Source organism: Lepisma saccharinum, chromosome 12 (genome assembly GCF_977018435.1).
Source record: "Lepisma saccharinum chromosome 12, izLepSacc3.1, whole genome shotgun sequence".
NCBI lineage: Eukaryota > Metazoa > Arthropoda > Insecta > Zygentoma > Lepismatidae > Lepisma > Lepisma saccharinum.
In genome coordinates, this window is record NC_139240.1 from 62,827,963 (window position 1) to 62,849,837 (window position 21,875).

The window sequence follows — 21,875 nt, forward strand, 5'->3', positions numbered from 1 at the left end:
CACTACAGAAGGCCTACCACTCGGTTCGTCATGAATGTTTGTTCTTCCTTCTTTGAAAGATCTGATCCACTGACGCTAAACACCTTTTGACAGATTTTTGCCCAAAGCATTTGATTTGGCGAAATTTTCGATGCCAGCACACATTTTGTGATGTTATAACCAGCACACGCGCGGCACTACGATGCTCTCACTTGCACAGCTGGAAACTGAGTCACAGATTGTGTGATGTAACAACGGTTGCACTCTGCCAACTACTACTAGCGCCACTCCACAACGGCGGTTACTTTCCGAATGACCCTTGTACTTATAGATTAAAAAGTTTCCATTACAATAACACATTATATAGTTAACATCTTTTAGCAGAATTTTATTTATGGAGGGATTTTCCATAATTCACAGAATAATTCTGACTTTTGGAAAATATTGTCTGTAAATAAAGTCTAAATTTCATATTGAAGGGATAATTTCAAATATTATTTTGCACCATTTCATAAGAGAATATGGTAGAAAAATACACCTCATGCCTTTCAAGAACAATGAATGCAGTAAATCTTCTCTGGTGCTGAATAGGCGACGTAGGGCCTTAGAGTAACCTTATATAATCTGGCAATCATCTTGCACATGCCACATCTTCCATGTTCAGCAGTATTTAACAAAATTGGTTTGCTAAGAAAGAATTAATTAAAAAAGAGATAAAATTGCTACATGTACCTAGTTTTTTCTTCAGAATTTTTGGACAGGCCAGTATCCTTCATCGGCGACAGGAGAAAAGAATTGCGCCATGAAAGGGTTAGAACATGGTTGAATACTTAACCCTTCCACAACTTAGTCTTTCTACCATCCTTGAACATGGACCAATGTGGTCTAAAAATTCAGTATACAAAACTAGGTACATGTGATGTTATCTTGTTTTAATATGTTGAAGACAATGGCATAAAATATCAACTTTTTAAAGAAATATAATTATAATTTTCAGGTGTAGGTTTTATATTTAAAAATGTGGGATTCATGAAAATTAATGTTTAAAGTGTTCAGTTAAAGAACAACTTGCATTCAATTCTTTCATGAGTTATATTTTGGCTAGAGTAAATTAGTTACTTTTTAAAGTAATGGTAAACAAGTTATATTTTGGGCAAAGTAACTGTAAGTTATATTTTGGTCAAAGTGACTGAGAGAGTTTCGTTGTTGTCAAGGTAATTCATTTACATTTAAAAGTAACTTTCAGAATCATGCAGTAGCAAAAAGCTTGTTAATTGTCTGCTGGATGTTGGAAGATTGCACAACTTACAGGTTTGCCTCATGACTTGAACTTTGTTTGTAGGAGCTTGAGAAGAAGAGATTAGAAAGGGAGAGGGCGCTTAAGAGAGAACAGGCTTTAGATGCAGTGGCACAGCAGACACCAAGTTCAGAAGAGATGCCGCAACTCAGAACCCAAAGTCAACCATGCTCTCCACATTATGTAGAATCTCTGTCGCATGATCTCAGGTATGTTAAGAATTATTCACTCTCCTTAACACTTTGACTGCCCAGTTTGAAGAATTGTCTTGACGCATGATCATATTTGGTGGAATTTGCACTTTTGTGCTTTCTGGAGCCTTAATTTTTAGCTCTTGGATCTCTAGCTTTATTTAAGGTTTCGTGTTTTTACTTTGGTACTTATTCCAGTCAGGTTCATTTTATTTTGGACAACAAAGGATGGACTATTGCTGTTTCCCATGATGAACAATTTGTTACTTGGATGCAGCGGCGGCTCAAGGCCTCAGAAGAAATGCATACATAGCCCAAGTATTGTTAAATTAATACATAGATAGTTTACAGACAAGAAGATTCGAATCTTGCAATCGGTCAAGCTGACGTGACGACCACCCCAACCACAGACTAGATATGAACCGCCCCAACCTCCTCACTGCATCGCCAGCTGTTTCGTACCCTCTGCGAGGAATCGGTCCGCGCCACCCAAGAGCTGGCCTAACCAAGTTGAAACACGTGCAGAGGGTTGGAGAAGTCTCAGCGAGTAACATTTCCACCATGAGCCGGGAAGAAGGTGGCAGGGGGTGTGGTTCGCCCATAAGACACCAGCCGTGCCCATTTTCGCTTGGCACAGCGAGGGAACTTTCTCAGTGTTGACACAGTTGCCATCTTCAGAGATAAGTTGCTAAATATGACGGATTTGTAAGACCCTTTGGGGAAGTAATTCGTGAAAAGGTACTATCTACTTTTCTGCCAACTTTTGGAGAAACGAACCTAGTATTTTTCCAAAGTTAAATGAACATTTTGATAATAGATAGATGCTCCTAGAGGGCCATCCAGACTTTTTAAAAATATAAAAGTAAAAAATCCTATGGTGATGCGAGTTTTCTTTGGCATTTCGACAATTTCTTTTTACATCAAATGTCTAGAATATTTTCAACATCCAGTTGGAATACGTGTCCAGGGGGAAGGAGAAGGTGAGAAAATTTGTTTTCCCTTCCTCTTGTAATTGGGTTTTAGTGAAGTGTCCTGTAGTGTATAAAGATAGGTTAGTGAGTGAAGATGAATCGTATTAGTGTGTTATTACTTAAACACACACTGTTTTGCACATTACCAAGCGAGGATGAACATCTTGGCCAGTGGGGCAACCTCAAGGAGGGGGCAGGGGCATTGCGAAGTATTTTTTTTTTTTTCGATTTCCCGATCACGTTGGCACTACCCATCATACTTGCCGCCACTGCTTGGATGTCCTGTTGCAGGGGTTAGTTTGTGATTTGGGGTGGGGGGGGGGGGGGGTTGTTTTTAATCCTTCAATGATGGGACATGACACATACATCAGGTTTGGGTTTCGGAGCATACTATAAGTCAGGTAATGTTTGTTGTCAGGGGGAGCATGCACTGATGCCTACTCTGAAATCCTACAGATATCTAATTTAAATAGTGTAGCCTATGATAATTAATTTTACTTTCTTAGCAGGATTAAACATCGTGTATAATTAGTTGTAATATATTGCGACATTCATCCTGGGCTTCTTGGCTATGGGCCTGGTTTGGAGATACATGTTTATTTTATAGTGCTACAAAAGTCTTAAGGCATCCTATTAACAATTAGTACATTTTAATTTGCGGCTGGGTATATTTGTGGAGGAGGGGGAGCAATTGCATTTGGTAAGAAGTATGTTGTTAGTGCAAATGGTCTTATTACAGCCGAAAGTCTAGAAGCTGATAGATTTATAAATAGTATGCAATTTTGTGCATTTATGGTATTTTGTTATTTTTTATAGATATAAATGTGCCCTGGTTTTGTAAAGTAAATGCTGCAGTGTACAGTTTCCTTAAACTCATTGCAGTCACCTAGTTCCTAACATTGGTAATGTATAATTTATGTTCTTCATGGGATATTTCCATCTGTATCTGCATCGATAAGAATTTCTTATTGGTCCATTCTTACTTTACATCAAGATCCCAGTAAATTATCCACTAGTATCACTGGTTAATTTGAACAAATATGTTGGTACCAGCTCACTTTTTTTCCATTAGCTCTTCATTACATGATGATATTTCACTTGGTATTATCCTTTCTATTCATTTCAGGGCAGCAAGTCTCTCGGAGGTGAGCCCAAGGATACCCAGTGATTCCTCGGAACACAATTCACAGCCAGCCGAGTCAAACTCGCTTAGTGACCTGTCCGACTTTTGCCTTCAGCCTTCTCCAGGCATGTCAGAGGAAGATGCACGCCGGCTACAGGAGGAACAGGATGCGGTAGGTGATATACATTCACTATTAACTTGTAGAGGCCTGCAGGAACAAACACTCTCCCAACGTCTTTAACCCACTTCAAGAAGGCTGGAACAGCCTAACCAGTTCTCCCATTAACACATGACATCGTTTAACACATTATTTCTCTGGAACTAATCAAGAGTTTCATGGTTTACTTTTATTAGTTTGTATGCATATAAAGGTATGACTGGAGGCACATAATTTCGGTACAAAAACAGTCAATTTCAGATTCAAAAGCGGTAAATAAAATAAAATCGGTGTTATAGCGGTGAAAAATCGGATGAAAAGTGCTATATAAAAAGGCATTTTGGTTTTAAAATTGTGAAATAATCTTAAATTTGATTTAAAAACTACACTTATTACACAAAATTAACATTTCACTTGTAATAACACATTTATGTAGTTATCGGGGTATTAAGTTTATTTCTGTGTAGAGGAGCCCATTTGTGCTTCTCCAATATTAACAGCAAAATTAATCAATTTTCCATGAATTTCATAACTCGCAGGATAATTCAGACCTCGGAAGGTGTCGCTTCTGTAAATAAACCCTAAATTTCGTGTTTAAGCCTCAGCTGGATGTTGAAAGGAATCGCGATTTCGAGTGTGTTGTTAGTCTCTTTCCTAACAATAATGCGAGGGAGGCGTTGGCATCGCTGTCTATGAATTTCCCTCTGTCCCTATTAGACGGCTCCCGTCTTCGCTGCTGGTTTTTTGCAACTGGTCTCATTATCGCACCAAATTCAAACCCCTTCTTGGTCTAGCTGTGTATTTCGTCTTCTGAGGCCAGTGTAGGTTAAATGTTTTCCTTGTTAGAGTGTACTTATGCTGAGAGATTTAAACTAACAAGCCTCCCTAACCACGAAAGCATTCCACGCTTAAGTCAGAAGATGAAATATGGTGCATGACCAAGATAAGGGAATGCTTGTGGTCACCGCCAGATGTGCTTGAAGCATGTTTTCTTTAGCTGAACCATAGTCTCGAAAGTTTTTCCAACTTGCTTTGAGTTTTGAGATCACCAGCCCCTTTGCGTTGTGAAGTCGCCTGTTTTAGGGTTGAAGGTCACAGGTGTAACTTGGCAAGGGGTTGGGGGATTAATTTCCCCCCAAATTTTCAGGCTATTAAAAATTAGAAATTTACAAGTTAAGAATATTTTTCATAATCTCCCGCGACGTAAGGAACAGAGGAAAAATAACAGTAGTTTTTATAATTTATGAAACTTTACAGTTATTTAGTAAAATAGTTCTAAATGTTTTTTCAATGAGATGAACAATTTTTCGATTCCCTTCCCCCTCCAATGTAAGTCCCAAGTTGGATTATGCCCACCCCCTCCCCTCCCAAAAAATAGACCCCAACTATCCTCGTGCAAAATGCTACTCACTTTGTGATATCAGTTCACTATTATTCGTATTTTTGTATCGTTCCAGTAGTTTGATATATCGATAAGTGTCCAGTATGGACGGACGCACGTAAACAGTGTGGTATATAGAACATTTCTAGGGGAGGGTGATAAGCAACTGCCCGTAAAGAATTGACATTTAATAGTTGTACAGCAGTAAAAATTTAGACAACAAAAAGGAGATGTGTAGAAACCAGAATTCCCCACTTCACCTTACAAACATAATCTTGAACGTAACCATTCAGCTTTTTAAACATCTTGTAATGAAAGGCTCCCGGGGTTCAATTTCCACCGAGGACAACATTCTGGAGTGGTTCAAATTCCATTCTAAAGAGTCCCGAGTAAAATATGGACTCATAACAAGACATTGGAAAAAGAATTTTCAGTTATTGCAACTCGGGAGCAAGGAAAGGTGGAGGGAATGAATGCAAAATATAATGTAAAAACAGTAGAGCAGGGACTTTTAAATAGTGTATAAGAAAATTAACTGATATTACTGCACTTTAGTAACATGATTACTTCTAATTTCTTTTCTGTGTCATACTGTTACCTTTCCAAATGCTCATCCCCAAAGAGATGGCCCTTTGTGAGGACATCCAAATGTCCACCTGTTTTCCACGTAGTACACTCATGGACACTTCTGGATTGCAACGATTCCATTGAAAGTTAATGGAATTGTTATAACCCAGAAGTGTCCGTGACTGTACATTTGCATTTTATAGACTAACGGGACTCTGTCGGCTGGAATCATAGCCAGTGTAATCCTCTGTGGGAATTGTGTGCTGTCCATATGTGTTTGTCGTTTCATCTATTTCATCATTCTTTACCATCTTCACAATTAGCCAAATGTGGCAGAAATGCGAAATAAATCAATTCATTCATTCCTAAACCAAACTTACATTATGTCGGACTCTTCGTATAGTGAGAATATGAATCTGTTACTCAGCGCACACTGAGGTGGTTTACGTTAACAGTAAATAGGCTTAACATATTGCTATATTTAGAAATTGATAATGGAGAGATAATTAAAACCAAATACCCTCCCCCTATTTTTGTGTGACTAATAATCTTGACGATTCACTGCTTTGACTTCCAAAACTGTCTGTCTTGTTTTTTTGAAAGGAGCCACTGAAGTAATGCAATTCCTTGATTTCATAAACATCTGTCTCTGCCTGAACAACACAAACCCAGATGGCAAGAAAAGATAAGTTTAGGAACTGATGGGTGAACTTCCCCCCCCCCCCATGATCCAAGATGCACAGATGCGAGAAACGCACGAGGAGAGTTGCATGTTGAAAAACTACAGCAGCACTGCAAGCGGAAGATCCTCGAACTTTCAGAAGGCATGGGAACTAAATACCTGTATAAAATTATATAATTTCTATTGAAAATATTGTGCAAACGCTTGGAATTATCTATATAAATTCACGACACTAAGATCCACAATATTGAACCTAAATGGTATAGAATTTTAACTCTTAAAATGCCCCATTTAAAACTGCTCTTCAGATCCCATTAATGCTGCTCTACTATTTTTTGTACGCCAAACTAGAACCCCAAATTGATTTTTTAGAATCTACATCACTTTGTGTATCCTAGAAAAGCCTTGCAGAGTTTCAGTTGTTGTACCACTTGTATGGATGCTAATTGCTTGAAATATGCAGGGAATCATCACAGAAGACCCACCTTTGATGTCATGTGGCTCTTGTCCCAATATTAAAAAAAAAAAAAAGCTGAAGAAGGCAATTTAAAATTAAAAAATTAATTTTTTAGAATTTTTGGAATTCAAGCCTATCTTGCCAGACCCCTAATAGGAACATGTGGGGGGAATGTACCTACAAACCACTAAACACTTACCCTTGCATAATAAGGTGGCAGTAATAAAATAAATTTGTTAGTAATTAAGAAAATAAAAAAGTGAACAGACTCTGTCTGAGAAACATTGTCCTGAAAGTTGGTTGTTGCGTTGCCCCTGTGGGTGCTAATTGCTTGAGATTTGCAGGGAATTACCACGAGAGACCCACCTTCGATGTAATGTCACTCCATCTCAATATTTTGAAAAACAAATCCACCAAAAGTAAATTTTTTGAAGAAATCTGTAATTTTAGGAAATTCTGGAATTCAAGCTCGTTCCGCCAGGCCCTCAATTCTGAATTGTTTTGTAATTTGAGTATGTCATACCTTCATATATATACAAGAGATAAAAAAAATAGAACTGAATTATTGTGTGTAGTTTTTAAGAAATTGCACGTTAATTGCTGGTCGAAGTATTGACCATCCAGCATTAAGGGGTCCGGTTGCTGAAGGTTAATCACATGAACAGATTTCAAGTACTTAGGCTTAAAAAAAGTAGAAATTCATTGTGTTTGTTAGAAGTTTAATATAATATAAGAGTTGATATCAAAATTGTAACTCAGACCTGAGATTGAATTGTAGCCAAGAGTTCATTAAATTGGTATTTGGTTGTGTATGATTGAGTGTTGTGTGGTTGAAATGGTATTTGGTAGTTCAGTACGGATAATGTATTTCATAAGTAATTTTTATTTGTTTAGAATAAACATTTTTTTGCATTCTTGTCCATTGATGTTAATTTTTCATTGAAAATTATATTTGTGTATTCCAGAAAAATATTCCAAATATAAATGTTCTTTATGTATAACTTTTGAAAATAGTTTCCTTTACAATCAGCATTAAAGGTGTGTAATCTCATGTTTTGTAACCACCTTGCATTGATGTAACAACAGTTAAAAATGCAATATGATTGCATTTGGTTTATGCTAGTTTTGTACGATCCCCATCGATACCTATACTAATACTGTATTTGAATGTTCCAGCAATTAAAAGATGTTCAAAATATTTATTAATATTAGTGTGTGAGTATTACTCTCCAGTTGTAAGCATCACTTGACCAGAGTTTTCTTAAAAATATTTAAGAATTTCATGAAAATAGTAAAGTACCCATTTTGTAATCACAAAATATAGTATTTTAAGGCAGTATTGATTGGAAAGTGAATGGAAACTTCCATTTTGCACAATTCCCATGATAATTAGACTGTGAAAGTGCCATATGGAATTTTTGTGGACAGTCTGAACGATCAAAATGAAGTATCTGGCAGTATCTGTAAATAGAAACCAACCAATACTTTCCAATACTGATGCATCAACTCAACCCTAGTTAATGCCAATGTTGTACAGGATGAGTCAAAAGTCAGGTTACATACGGATTTATAGTATATTTTCAATGTGTGCACCTTGAACATCAATGCATTTGTGCAAACATTTCCAGTTCTCCAGAACCTTTTGCAGAACGTCCAGCATAATCAATCTGTACATTCCACAATGCGTTTCTTCAGATATTGGATGTTCTGAATCTTAACTGAGTAGCCGAGCACCTTTAAATGACCCCAAAGAAAAAATCCGTTGGTGTCATGTTTGGAGTCCGCAGTGGCCACTCAACAGGACCACGGCGTCCGATCCATGCACCAGGAAACTGAACATTCGACACTATGTAACCTGACTTTTGACTCACCCTGTATATTGGAGTATCCAAATAACTGTTGTGTATTGAATTGAAGAACAGTGCTAAGTAGAAGCTATAATGCTTGAAGAGGAAGAAACGATGTATAAGATGAGATCTGCTAGTGGACAGTATTTGTGAGATGATTCATGATTAAAGCCAAAGTGAGTGGTACTTTGTGGTTGGTGGGTGTACTTCTAGTGCATGTTGCATTTCTTCCATGACTAGAGTAACACTCATCACTCACACTGTGCATTTGCAAGCAAGATGACTGAAGGAACTTCATACAGAACATTGGACAATGACCTACTTTGGCATAGCAGTTACTGTATCTGTATTTGCTTGGTACCGACTGTAAGGAAATGAACACCATAACATCTAGTGACAAAACATAAAATCTATCTGCATGGTTTGTCACTCATCTATAAGGTGATCAAATTCAACAAGTGCAAAGAAGATTTCATAGGTATCTATATTACAGTAAACGTCATTGCTCTGAATTCTCAAACAGGTTTTTATGTGTTGACCTACTGAATAAATTTGCCTTTCTGTTAGAAGAGCTGGAACGGCAGTTATTTCTATCCAAAATAATAACTGGAATGCTCAGTAATGTAACAGTTCTTGACCAGTTTCACTTCACTGCTACCGTCTGTAACTTGCAAGGCAGAAATCTTTAGCTGGCCTCCGTAGCGCAGTGGTCAGCACACTGCACTACAATGCCAGAAGTCCCACCATGGGTGTTCTTTGTATCCTTTCATCAAATTTCATCACATCATCCCTGATCCTCATTTTTGTGATTAGATAAAAGTGGCAGAAATTCAGAGTAAAATAAACCTCATCAATCAAGCGAAATCTTTTATTGTGTAGGGTTTCAAAAATTGAAAAGTTCAGGCAGTATATTTTATGTAGGATTAGTAGTGTGTATAGCATTGCAACAAGAAATGAAGATATAGGTTTTAATCTTTTATTAACCACACACAAAACTGTAATTCAGTCAATCATATGAACATAGTTCGAAGTTTCAAACATTACTAGACTTAACATACTTTACAACCTCAAGTTTCCTCTTTGTAATGACATGTCCTTCCCGGACGTATGAACAGACTGTTGAAGTACACCATCCCGCCTGATAGATATGAATCTTGGAGGGAAGGGACGAGATTAATGGAAGTGCATGAGAGAAATATTGTGCTGTTACTGTGATTTTTATTTGTGAGTTTCGTTATGATGTACAACTTTGGTTCTTTTTAAATTGCATAATCAAGATAAATAGATTCCGAATTCATAAGTTAAAACGTAAGTTCTGTGTTTTTGTGTATTTACTGCAAATCTTAATGTTTTCCCGTGCCCTGGGAGGTATCACGTGTATACCAATATATAGTCTCATGTTGCTCATTCTCAATTTGTATTGAGACAAATATATTTGTATGACTATTAATAATATCATATGGTTCACTCTGGCACGACCGTGTCAGTAAATATTTATCCATACTCTGTATGTTTATGTACAGTGGAATCCAGATTTTACATTTTCTTGCATTATACATTTAATCCTGATGGTCCTAACTTAGCAAATTGTTGTAAATTTTTTTTCAATTTCACATTTTCTCACATTTTAAGTTATTTCAACTTGGTCCTCTGAAAAACAAAATCAAGGTTCCACTGTATTGATGTCTGGGGATATCTGTACTCATCTATAGGCATGACAAGTGTGTGTGGTTTGTTGGTGTCTTTAAAGTAAGGGATATTTAGTTTTCAATATTGCATTTTGAAATCTTACTAAGGTAAGACATTAAGAGATATGCCAGTGGCGTATTCTCTCATGTTATCTGGTTTACCGCTGGATACAAACTTTTTTGACATAGTTGGAAATTGCGGGAAAATTTGAAGTTGTCGTAACTTTTGTTTTACTTGCGTGCCTAAATTTGTTTTATTTCTATTTCTTAATTAATGTATAATAAATATATGCAATTAATAAGAATGTTGCATTACGCCAGGTAAAATTTTCAGAATACGGCACTGGAATATGCTTGTATTTATGACGTCACTTGGATGTTACTCAGTTTCACAGAAACATGTGGTATCTGTACTGACTGTGAAGTATTGAATGCACATGCAAGGCAGTATGGTTTTCTGATTGACAGTCTTTTGATCCTTGTATATCATAATGGCTTGTTTGTAGAAAAATCAGGCCAGACTTTAGCATCTAGTTGAACAGCTGAACACTGAATAATATACTATTTTGAATTAAAATTGAAATCTCCTAGTCTCTTCCCTAAGACATTTCTTTACAAAATGCTCACTCTGAACAGTAGATGGTCAGCTCCACAATGCAACAGTTAGAGGTGAGGTGACACACTCCTATACCTTAGAATGGTGATTTGTTATTTGAAGCAGCATTTCCAAAATAAAAAATTAAATTCTACTAGTCTGTTTACTATCAATCTTCTGAATTATCTAAGTTGTACTAGAATGTAATATCTTTCTCATTATTTTACAAGCTTTATGGACGATTTAGTTCCAGAGTTTACACAACTGTAATACACACATACATACATTTTCATAATATTACATGTACAGTAAAACCTCATTAATCCGGACTTCGCTTAAAGCAAGGTTTCAAATGTGGCTAGAAGTCAACAATTGCATTCGTCATATTGCTCCGTAACGGACTCCATTGTATTGCATTGTATTACTTTACATTTTACTGTACTGTATAGTGTACTTAGGCCTATGCCCTTTAAATACACCATAATAAATGTGTTTTGTTGCTATAAACAGAGTTTTAATGCACTTTCTACTGTTCTTTTAGGTTATTTCAGTTAATCCGGACTTTCGTTAAACCAGTCAACTTATCCCCCCCCCATTAGTCTGGATTAAAGAGGTTTTACTGTATTTGTATTATAGCCTGTCTTGTATTAAAATAGATTTCATCATGCAGTGATACAATGTTTTACTATGCAAAATTATTTGTTACTTTTTTAGGAATTGGCAAGATTGCTGCAAGAGCAGGAGGGTAAACGGAGGGGTGATATGCTTGACAGAGATCGTTTATTGGCTGTTGAGGCTCAGGACAGAGAACTTGCCAAAATGCTTCAGGAACGAGTAAGTAGTAGTATTTGAAGCTACAGTAAGATTCTTTGCAGTTATCTAGTCACCACAGTGTTCATTTCAAGGACTTTACTTTGTATAAACACATACTTCCTCCCATCTTATAGCTTTCCTATATTCTCAATAATTCGATGCTACAAAGGCTGTCGCAGAGAAGGTGTGACAGATTTTTTCCTGGCTTGGCAACACTGCCTATGGTTTCGGCACTAGTCGCGTCGTGTAGGATGACTCATTCTGTTTCCGTAGCAAGTTGTCACATGTTGCGAAACCACGTTAGTGAGCAGCTGTATTGATTAACGTGGAACGTGTTTCGTTTATAACATTGCTTTCCGCAATGAGTATTCAAGATGAACAGCGACATGCCATAAAATTTTGTTGGCGTTTAGGGAAAAGTGCTGCGGAAACATATGCAATGTTTCAACAGGCATATGCCGATCAGACAGACTGAGTAGAGCCACAGTATTACCAAGGAGTCATTGAGACTCTGCGCCAGCACGTAGCAAAAAAGAGGCTGCATTTGAAGAACTCCTTCATATTGCACCACGATAACTCACGCCCACATACCTCGCGGGCTTTTCAGGATTACGCGACGAAGAGAAAAATAGAAATTTTCCCGTATCCAGCTTACAGCCCGGACCTTGCACCCTGTGACTTTTGGCTATTTCCACTTTTAAAGACTGCTTTACGTGGTCGTCATTTCATGACGAAGAAAGAAGTGATCACCGCTACCTGACGATGAATTTTCAAAGACATTCATAAAGTGGCAGGAACGTATGGATGCTTGCTTAGCTGTCAATGGTGCCGATTTTGTAAAAGATGTACGTCTATTCGATATGGCTGATTCTGAATAAAAATTTTGTGGTTTCTAATTTTTTTGTTTCATTTTAATGATTCTTGGAGGGGTCCATGTACATGCTTGTCTTTTAACTGCTACGCAGTCACGACTTTTTGACCTATTGCGCTCATTTTGGTCTCAATCGGCAGCTAATGAACCAAATTTTCACCCTAGTACATTTGCTAGCCAATGGAGGTCGCTGTTTTCGTATACAGGAATTAATCTCACCTTCTCTGCAACGGCCTTTGTACAAATGGGGCAGGATTTATAAAATTCATGGCCTTAGGCTATCCTTTGTTTTGGCACCTGCTATTATTATTATTATTATTATTATTATTAAACTTCAATAAAACAATACATACTGCAAAGGCAGATAGTCGCATAACTGGTCCTACAATCGCAAATAAGGTTAGGATGTAGGAGGTTATTACAATGCTAGAACTCCTTCCTTTTACCTTCTTTGATGAAATAAGCATGCTGTTTTATTTTGCTATTATCGCAATATTAAGGAATTTTAATAGTCGGTGGTCTTGGTCGCTTCTGCACATTCAGTCCCCTTGTATTTGCAGCCACTAGGGTAGCTTAGTGGTAAATCCCCACTGGCTATAAGTGTGTGTATTTTTCAGAAAAACTGAAAAAATATTATGAGGATAACAAGATAAATTTTTTTTGTAATCAGTTTGTTAAAAATATAATTGAATTAACAATTAAATGTAACAATATATCTGTTTTCTAATCAAGCTTTGTTAAACCCATATACATTGTTCAAAGTTATTACTAATTTATCCCTTAAAAAATAACTGTAACATCACAATGCTGTGAATAAAGAGAACTTTTACATATACAAATTAGAGTTGACAAAATTAGTTCTAATAAAGGTGAGTGAAAAATGATGGCTTGTAACTGAACTTAATACCTGTTGAGACACTTGTGGCCTCTGATAGTGCATTCGTATTTAATATCCTGAGAACGACTGAAGCCGTTGACCATGAATGAGAGATTAATTAATAACACTATTGATATCAACAAATAGAGGGGCATTGGTTCGTTGCAAAAATTGTGATAATTTTACAGATGCATTGGTTATAAGAATAGCCTACAATTTAGTGTTAAATTCTTCCATTTTATAATTAATGAAGGTTTTTACCTACGACATTGAAGGGGGTTCGTCATTTTGGCCCCACATCACCCCATAACTGAGTTTTGTAAATTAATTACCTAAATAGATTTTTTTTTAAAGAAAACTTAATATTTCATCCCTGTGTAGAAAACATACTGAGGGAAAAGAAACAAAATCCAACAGGTCCATTGTTTTACCTTCGTAATGTTCGGATGGACATCAATCCAATCCTTTTCATGGAGATAAGTTCAAAGTATGGAAAAAGTGTAAGTCCTTGAAGAACAGTCCTTGCTGATTCGAAAATTCAAAAGACAAGACAAGGTACACTATGTTCACATAAAGTGGCACAATATATAGTGTTTTAACAGTTGAAACTTTATCTGAAACAATATAACTGTTTTCTTATCAATCAATCTGAACAGGGGTGTACGTATTGCGATTTTATCTGTTGTTTTCAGGTTTTTTCTTCTTCAGTGAAACCTAGGTCAGCTGATACTCTTACCAATAGTCATGTTAATTCTTGGAAATTGACGCAATGTATATAAATTGAAAAATATAGTTTTTAATTGTAACTATACCAAGTCTTTATTTAAAACAGACATTGTCTATTTTGAATATCGAGTCACCACACACACACATCATGAACTAGCGGACATGATATTTTTGCATAAAATCATTAATGGAAAAATTAGAACCAAATTCCTAGTCAACAAATTTCATCTATGAGTACCCACACGGCCAACCTGCAACGTAAAACTCTTTCACATTCCCGCTGCAAGGCTCTCCCTTCTATTACAGTGTCTACTATAGGTTCCCCCACTTACATAATAACCTGCCTCTAAATATTGATATTTATTGATATTTTCTTGTCAGAGTGCAGTTTCCAACAAATGCTAGGAATGTACGTGTAACATTTTTTTTCCTCTGCCATTTTGTATTATCTTATTTTGTTGTTAGTTTTATTTATTTTTCTTGTTGCTACAGTTTCGGTATAAAATGGTATTTCAGTAATGTATATGAAACTGTAAGTAAATAAATAAAATATTCATAATTTCACATAAGTATTTAATCGCAAAGCCAATACTTTCCAATACTAATAACACTGGACTGCATACAGTCACCTGGTTTAGATGCTAACCATTCTGGTCCCTCGCGTAACAGTTGTCATTTTGCAATGGTAAGTTTTTGTGTGTGTACCATATTGGCAAATAATAATTGCGACCATCATTACATTATAAATTATCAATATATGGGCTCAAAATGTAAGCTGTATATGTTATTAGCGTGATTGTAAGTCTACATTATTAATTTTGTCATGTTCAGGAAAGAGCCAAAGCGAAACGTGCAAAAGAGAGAGCGAAGCAGAAGGCCTTGCTGAGGAAGCAGCAGCAGCAGAATGCAGTGGAGGGTGCCGAGCCGGAGCAGGAAGCGGCGCACTGCCCTGCCGTGAGACCCATGGACCTTGACCTGTCAGGGGCTTTAAATGCAAGGAACAATAACCACACCACTGGAAAGTTGAAGCCAAGGTAGGCAGTTACCTAAATTTGGATGGGAAAAGGTTGACCTGTGCTTTCACTGTCTTGTATACTTTTGAAAGTAAATTTTTGAATGTTCAGTTCTTGTCTTATCATTAATTGAAGAGCTGATTGAACCATTCACCATTCACTTTCTTCATGGGATGTGTGCCATTTAACACTTGAACAGTGGAGGATCCGATACCCGTAGTACAGTGGAAAGGGGTAATATTGACCCCTCATATGAAATACATTTAAAAATTCCAAGTTATTTTGAAATGGGAACTTTATTTTACACTAGCTGATTAACCGGTGATGCCCAGGTATTTATTTATCCCAATCTTCTATTAGACCGGAAAATAAAGAATTCTAACTATAGTGTAAAATGTAAGTAATTTTATTTACAACTATTTAAAAGTATAAGTACAGTATACAAATTATAAAGTAAAATATTTTATAATTTCACTATAATATTAATTTTACTCAAAGTTTCACCTTTCCGTTTTTACAGCAAATATCGGATCATGAATGTCACCAATTAGCTTAGCAACTCTAAAAACTAATATCAGTCATTTTCGATTATTTTTACATGTCACCCCCTTCCCACCCCCACCCCTAGGGGTGCCAGGGGTGTCTTACCCCCAGAGTATGTCTTTCCTGAAATTGCTCCAGGCATTCGAGAGTTATGCCGGAACAAACATACATATATACACACACATCCATTTTCATATATATAGATTATTTTCTGTGTTTTATGTATTATAATCAAAGTGTGTAGGTACTTGTGAAACATTTTGATTACAAATTATGATCATTAGAGACCGGATGTTTAGGCACTAAAAACATAAAATCGGCAGGCAAATAAGCACTTATAATTTTCAAAATAGGCATTAAAATACAAATAGGCAATAAAAAGGCAGTTAAATTTAACTCAAAATAATGAAGATAGACATACAAAAAGAAATAGGTGTTTAAAAAATATAGAAACATATCTGTACACTCTTTATAGTTGCTTAAAATAAACCAGGAGCTCATCATTAGAGATAGCAGTCCAATATTGTACTTAATAAATCACTACAAACAGGAGTCACGTCAGGCAAAAATTTTCCATTGTATAATGGCTACACACAATAGTCTGACAAGAAATTGTTGGCTAATTCCAACCAGTACGCAAATTATTTAAATATACACTTTATCACTGCACACAGGGTTATTTCAGTTAAAAAATTTACACTATATATTCCACAGCAGTTCGAACTAAGCATATGTTTAAATGCATTTCAAGTTTGTACTGTACGGTTTGGCAGTCTCTGAATAAGAAGCACTAATTGTGGTTGCACATCACAAGGTATTTCTTCAGGTGATCAACAGACAAGTTATGTCTGCGATCGGACAACACATTTTTTAGAATTGAAAAAGATCTTTCAACTTCCACAGATGTTACCGGAGCATACTTAAAGCACGCGAGAACATGTGGATCTAACTCAATTTGTATATTCAGAACGTGTTGAATTGCCCTTAATTTGTCCAAGTCCTTATTAGCTGCAATAACTTGCTAACTGTTATTTTTAATTTCTTGGAAGCATCGGAAACTAATCCTGGGAACAGGAAATTGTATGCACAGAGTTCAGTCATGTCCCAATTTTAAAGAAAATGCCTAAAATAGGCAATATCTGGCATTTATGAAATAATATAGGCAATATCGTATGAAATAGGCAAAATTAAATTGCCTTTAAATGAAGCTAATCCCTCCCCCCTGGCCTTCGCAACATTCGTTTTCATCATATCTCGAACAGGAAAGAATAGGCATTTTGCCTAACATCTGGTCTCTAATGATCATCAACAACTGAACACTCCAGATAACGCAACAATTTCATCACGAGAAACTTGCTACTTGACGCAACATGTTCGAAAACATTCTTCCTTCCCAGTCCAAGAACACTACTTAAATGACTATGTGCATGTAAACTGTGACAAGTGGGAAAATGCTCAAGACAGGACGATACAGTCACTGCAACCTGATGCTGATATTGCAGCATATATAAATGAAACTTTGCAGGGGTCAGTTTGACCCCTCCCATTGTTCTAGGGATATAACATGAAATTTTACAAATAATTTATATTTTGTAGTTTTAAATCTATCTTAAAAAGAACAAAGAATTATGAAAGGTCACAAAATTTCTAGTAAAAAAATGAGAAAATCAGGATAGTTATTTAAAAAAAAAAAAAAAAAACAGGTACATGTCATTTTGTCCCCTCCTACCGTTGTAGTGCTATTGTTGGATGGATAGCATTGTATTCACTAATCAATATTAATGAGTGCTTAACAGTCTTTTTCAATTATACAGGGTGATTGAAAAGTCCAGTGTACAGGACAACTCCATTATTAGTGCACAAAACGAAAAGTAGTAAATATATGGGTTTCACTCTTAATGTGCTTGAATTTGCAACGTAGCTTGCACCAATGAGACTGTACACTTATACTAGCCTCAAGGGTAGTGAAAAATGCCATTTTGCCACAGGCTTTGACCTGAATACTTTTTCGCAATACCTTACTGTTCTGGAGGGAGGAGGCTGTGCATGTCACATGTTCACTTTTTTTTTTACTTTGCCTGTAATTATCGTCACCAATTTGTAATTTACCCAGTACAGTATGCTATTCCTGTGCCAACATGATATTTTTGCCTACCATTGAGGCTTGTACAAGAGTACAGTGTCAAAACAGTGGTGCATACCGCATTAAAATTTCAAGCACTTTAGATTGAGACCTACATATTTCCAACAACTTTCCATTTTTTGCTTTGTGCAATAAGAGTTGTCTCGTGGGGCTGGACTTTTTTATTACCCTCTTTGCTGTTAACAGCAGTAAATGTTGGGCTTAATATTTTCTGTAGTGTAAGTTGAGGATTTGAAATGATTATTATTTTACAGGTATCCCGATCCGGAGGCAATAGAAGTTCTTCCTTCTGCTTCTCCTGAGCCAAGCACGTCTCAGGGTCTTCCTAACATTGCGATGGCCATAGATCCCACTTACCCTCGCCGTATGCAGAGTGGAGAGCTGAGAACCTCTGCTGTGGACACCCCCAACAGCAACGTGTCAAGTCCTGCGATGTCACTACCACCTCCAGGTAATAACTGTGAAGAAAGACAACTGTTCTCTAGTTTGTCTTTTTTCTCTACCCCGTCATGTCCTCTTAAGACTTCCTTTGTATACTCCTTTTCTTCTCCGTTCTGGTTACATGGCTAGACCAGGGGTAAAAACATGCAGGGTGCCAGGTGAAAAATTTTCACTTGCTGACTGAATTCTAAAATCAATTTCCAATTTTTATTATTTTTTTAAAATAGCAAGTACAGTAAGTGTTTTTTTAATGTTTCTGTGTTTTCTCTATCATATGTATCATTGAATCAGAATAATAAGCAAGAAACGGATTTATATGTAAATACGTATTTATGTATGAAGCTGAAATCAGTTATATTTTGTATTATCTTTGCATATCATGACATGTAGACTCGAAAAATTCAGTTTTTAAATCCCATATTTGTACATATAGGTTTCAGCTAAAATATATATATGTTATTTTTACATATTATTCCCATATTTCACAACATTTCTCAACATATATTCCATATTTGCACAACAACTACAGGTCCCCGTGTGACCAATAGAGTTGGGTGAATTTCTTGCGAATAACTGATGAAGTCGGAAGAGAAGTTAAACAAATGAAAGTTTACAACATATGTGTACCCTCCAATTGCGTTAATTACAAGTTTTCTGTCATCCAAACAATAATGATTTTTTTTTTCAATTTTACACCTAACATTTATGCTTTTGCGATTGTAAAACACTCAGAATCCTTGTTCATTTAAAGTTGTTGTCAACAATAGAGAATGATGGGTCAAGCATCGGCTCCTGGTTGTTACAAACGTTATTTTTGTCAACATTGGAAGAGAGCCTAAAGTAAAGCAGCCCATTGCTCACCCCACTCTCGCGATACCCCAAGTCCAGCAGCCCATTGCTCACCCCACCCTAGCGATAGCCCCAAGTCAAGCAGCCCATTGCTCACCCCACCCTAGCGACAGTCCCAAGTCAAGCAGCCCATTGTTCACCCCACCCTCGTGATAGCCCCAAGTCAAACAGTCCATTGCTTACCCCACCCTAGCGATAGCCCCAAGTCAAGCAGCCCATTGTTCACCCCACCCTAGCGACAACCCCAAGTCAAACAGTCCATTGCTCACCCCACCCTCGTGATAGCCCCAAGTCCAGCAGCCCATTGCTCACCCCACCCTAGCGACAGTCCCAAGTCAAGCAGCCCATTGTTCACCCCACCCTAGCGACAGCCCCAAGTCAAACAGTCCATTGCTTACCCCACCCTAGCGATAGCCACAAGTCCAGCCGCCCATTGCTCACCCTACCCTAGCGATAGCCCCAAGTCAAGCAGCCCATTGCTCACCCCACCCTCTTGATAGCCCCAAGTCCAGCAGCCCATTGCTCACCCCACCCTAGCGACAGCCCCAAGTCCAGCCACCCATTGCTCACCCTACCCTAGGGATAGCCCCAAGTCAAGCAGCCCATTGCTCACCCCACCCAAGCGATAGCCCCAAGTCAAGCAGCCCATTGCACACCCCACCCAAGCGATAGCCCCAAGTCAAGCAGCCCATTGCTCACCCCACCCTCATGATAGCCCCAAGTCCAGCAGCCCATTGTTCACTCCACCCTAGCGACAGTCCCAAGTCAAACAGTCCATTGCTCACCCCACCCTAGCGATAGCCCCAAGTCGAGCCGCCCATTGCTCACCCCACCCTAGCGATAGCCCCAAGTCCAGCCATCCATTGCTCACCCTACACAAGCGATAGCCCCAAGTCAAGCCATCCATTGCTCACCCTACACAAGCGATAGCCCCAAGTCAAGCAGCCCATTGCTCACCCCACCATAGCGATAGCCCCAAGTCAAGCAGCCCATTGCTCACCCCACACAAGCGATAGCCCCAAGTCAAGCAGCCCATTGCGCACCCCACCCAAGCGATAGCCCCAAGTCAAGCAGCCCATTGTGCACCCCACCCAAGCGATAGCCCCAAGTCAAGCAGCCCATTGCTCACCCCACCCTCGTGATAGCCCCAAGTCCAGCAGCTCATTGTTCACTCCACCCTAGCGACAGTCCCAAGTCAAACAGTACATTGCTCACCCCACCCTAGCAATAGCCCCAAGTCCAGCTGCCCATTGCTCACCCCACCCTCTTGATAGCCCCAAGTCCAGCAGCTCATTGCTCACCCCACCCTAGCGATAGCCCCAAGTCCAGCCATCCATTGCTCACCCTACACAAGCGATAGCCCCAAGTCAAGCAGCCCATTGCTCACCCCACCCTAGCGATAGCCCCAAGTCAAGCAGCCCATTGCTCACCCCAGCCTAGTGATAGCCCCAAGTCAAGCAGCCCATTGTGCACCCCACCCAAGCGATAGCCCCAAGTCAAGCAGCCCATTGCGCACCCCACCCAAGCGATAGCCCCAAGTCAAGCAGCCCATTGCTCACCCCACCCTCATGATAGCCCCAAGTCCAGCAGCCCATTGTTCACTCCACCCTAGCAACAGTCCCAAGTCAAACAGTCGATTGTTCACCCCACCCTAGCGACAGTCCCAAGTCAAACAGTCCTTTGCTCACCCCACCCTAGCGATAGCCCCAAGTCCAGCCATCCATTGCTCACCCTACACAAGCGATAGCCCCAAGTCAAACAGCCCATTGCTCACTCCACCCTAGCGATAGCCCCAAGTCAAGCAGCCCATTGCTCACCCCACCGTAGCAATAGCCCCAAGTCAAGCAGCCCATTGCGCACCCCACCCAAGCGATAGCCCCAAGTCAAGCAGCCCATTGTGCACCCCACCCAAGCGATAGCCCCAAGTCAAGCAGCCCATTGCTCACCCCACCCTCGTGATAGCCCCAAGTCCAGCAGCTCATTGTTCACTCCACCCTAGCGACAGTCCCAAGTCAAGCAGCCCATTGCTCACCCCACCGTAGCAATAGCCCCAAGTCAAGCAGCCCATTGCGCACCCCACCCAAGCGATAGCCCCAAGTCAAGCAGCTCATTGTTCACTCCACCCTAGCGACAGTCCCAAGTCAAACAGTCCATTGCTCACCCCACCCTAGCGATAGCCCCAAGTCCAGCCGCCCATTGCTCACCCTACCCTAGCGATAGCCCCAAGTCAAACAGTCCATTGCTCACTCCACCCTAGCGACAGTCCCAAGTCAAACAGTCCATTGCTCACCGCACCCTAGCGATAGCCCCAAGTCCAGCCACCCATTGCTCACCCTACCCAAGCGATAGCCCCAAGTCAAGCAGCCCATTGCTCACCCCACCCAAGCGATAGCCCCAAGTCAAGCAGCCCATTGCACACCCCACCCAAGCGATAGCCCCAAGTCAAGCAGCCCATTGCTCACCCCACCCTCATGATAGCCCCAAGTCCAGCAGCTCATTGTTCACTCCACCCTAGCGACAGTCCCAAGTCAAACAGTCCATTGCTCACCCCACCCTAGCGATAGCCCCAAGTCCAGCCACCCATTGCTCACCCTACCCAAGCGATAGCCCCAAGTCAAGCAGCCCATTGCTCACCCCACCCTCGTGATAGCCCCAAGTCCAGCA

At 39.0% G+C, this 21,875-nt stretch overlaps 1 protein-coding gene across 2 annotated transcripts in view; it reads left to right on the plus strand.

The window, feature by feature from the left end:
* LOC145996148 (uncharacterized) overlaps positions 1-21,875 on the plus strand; it is a 46,955-nt gene that overhangs the window by 18,582 nt on the left and 6,498 nt on the right. For both annotated transcript variants that reach the window (XM_083132488.1, XM_083132489.1), the window contains 5 exons: positions 1,322-1,485; positions 3,565-3,733; positions 11,650-11,769; positions 15,054-15,256; positions 18,176-18,372. In XM_083132488.1, the coding sequence (XP_082988614.1) occupies positions 1,322-1,485; positions 3,565-3,733; positions 11,650-11,769; positions 15,054-15,256; positions 18,176-18,372 (853 nt within the window). The remainder of the gene's footprint in view (positions 1-1,321; positions 1,486-3,564; positions 3,734-11,649; positions 11,770-15,053; positions 15,257-18,175; positions 18,373-21,875) is intronic.